This window comes from Dendroctonus ponderosae, unplaced genomic scaffold, assembly GCF_020466585.1.
Source record: "Dendroctonus ponderosae isolate FM_Combo_2020 unplaced genomic scaffold, Dpon_F_20191213v2 Dpon_F_20191213_1, whole genome shotgun sequence".
NCBI classification, from domain to species: domain Eukaryota; kingdom Metazoa; phylum Arthropoda; class Insecta; order Coleoptera; family Curculionidae; genus Dendroctonus; species Dendroctonus ponderosae.
In genome coordinates this window covers 1,437,378-1,439,356 of record NW_026017110.1, presented here as the reverse complement: position 1 = coordinate 1,439,356, position 1,979 = coordinate 1,437,378, and the positions used below count along the sequence as shown (strand labels likewise).

The 1,979-nt window shown below is 39.6% G+C and overlaps 1 protein-coding gene across 1 annotated transcript in view; it reads right to left on the bottom strand.

Annotated features, from left to right (window-relative positions):
* LOC109538136 (protein fem-1 homolog CG6966) overlaps positions 1-1,979 on the bottom strand; it is a 22,038-nt gene that overhangs the window by 7,368 nt on the left and 12,691 nt on the right. Inside the window, exon 2 of the mRNA XM_019905229.2 lies at positions 1,291-1,453. Within this exon, the coding sequence (XP_019760788.1) occupies positions 1,291-1,453 (163 nt within the window). The remainder of the gene's footprint in view (positions 1-1,290; positions 1,454-1,979) is intronic.

The following is a 1,979-nucleotide window of genomic DNA, read 5'->3' as shown; positions in this document are numbered from 1 at the left end:
GCAGTTTTAAGCAAAACTTTAGAAAATTGAGCATTTAGAAGAAAGAGTAACTTGGCTGAAACTGGAAAATTCTGAAATTTGAAGGCATTTAAAAAATGTTTTTAATAAATGGCTTTATTAATCTATAAACATAAATCTAAAACAAGTTAAAAAAAGTCATTTTCCTTTTCCCAGCAACGAAACTGAGTTTACTGCGCCGGTGCGTTGGGTTGGCGCATCGAGCAACCGAGCTGAGATTTTCTCCGCCAAAATTGACCAAATTTCTTCAGGTTTTTCGACATTTTCAGTAACAAACTTCTTAACGAAGAATGTTTTCTTCCGAACATCTGATGATGGATGAAAACGCACTGACAGCGACTACTTGGCCTCGCTCAAAAACCTTTTTAACTCCTTCCAGGCATTTAGTACATCAGCACCCTTAACATAGTATTTGCAGTATCTGCAGCTTCWCCCTTGATAATTTGTTGATTCATTGTTATCAGCGCTATAAAATAAACTGCACCGAACACAATAATATCACACTCKATAATTGATAAATCAAAATCACTGTCAGTTTAATAACGCAATGCGTATTTGAAAAGTTTATCAGATCTACAGATGCGCCCGCACTAAGAGAAAAATGTCGAATTCAAAGTGCATATGTGCTATTGTAGGAGTTGTTGGAAGAGGCCGGAGTGRGAGCCGCCGTGATCGAGRAAAATCGGTTCAYCCTCCCATAAAAAGTTATCACTTAAAAAAAAAATGAYTTCATCCACCAAATAAAAAGTTCTGGTAGTTTTCCTACCACGACACTCAAGAATTCACCACTTGTCCAAAACGGCTGRACTCGATTGTTTTATCAAAATATGAGTCTTACATAAGAACAAATTCACAGCCACTTTCACCAAAATACGTCGTACCATCCTTCCGATATTTCAAAAAAGATTTYTTTTKGAAGAACTTTGACCATCAATAGCAGAGGAGCCAGACATTTCTTGTTAACMAAAGTTAGGTCAGATCGCCTTCTTTTGGTCCAAAGAATATCGCAGTACCCTTTCGATCATGAGCTTACGGGACACGCTGTCCAAATTTCTGATGATAGCCACATTTTAAAATCAATGAAATGAGTTGAGTAAACACTTCAAAGCCCAGTTGCAGTTTAGTGTTCTGTTATCAAAATAAATTCGGAAACCGACCAAAAGTGTTTCTTGTTTAACACAACCGGATTTCTTCACTGTTGAAAACGCTGCGGTTCTCACCACTTAAAATAAAATACGGGCGGTAGATAAAATGACGATTGTTGCAACATACCTGATCCCGGCTGTTCAATGTCGGCATGGCATCGCTCGATAAGGTATTCCGCAACATCGTAGTGTCCATTGCGACAAGCAATAACTAAAGGTGTTGCACCAGAAGTCTTCGCTGCTACGAGCATTGACACCTCCTCCTTTCCTTTGTTGCAGTGCAAGTAAATCTGGAAAAAGGCAAAAGTGTTGCTTGAATGGCCGCAAACGAGTCTGGCAAACCGGGAAATATGGGAGGTCTTCTATTTTTATATGGCCGCACGCTCGTGCTACGGATGAAATATACTTTGCTGGCTCATTTGTTGCGAATCCCCGATCGAATAGAGGTAGTTTGCGCCGGGCAAAAATCAGCGGGGAACTCAATTAGGAAAATGTAATTGCCGCTAAAAAAATTCGTATTGCTTCATTATGACGACTTCGGTAATTCCGACAGATCAAACCAGATTTTCCGCATGTTAGCTTTTCAAATCAACCAAATCGCTTTACAATAGCTAACAATCAATTAGCAACTTTTGCGATTGCCGGCCAGTTGATTATTACGTTATTGTTTATCACAATGTTTCTGCGGCAATACATCCCATTAAAGCGCATAATGTTTATTTGAAAGTGTGACGCGAAACGTGTTTGCTTGCAAAACAGCGCAGTTTTTCGTTAGAACTGTGCGTTTCGGGCCTAAAGCCCGTCTCCCATGCATCC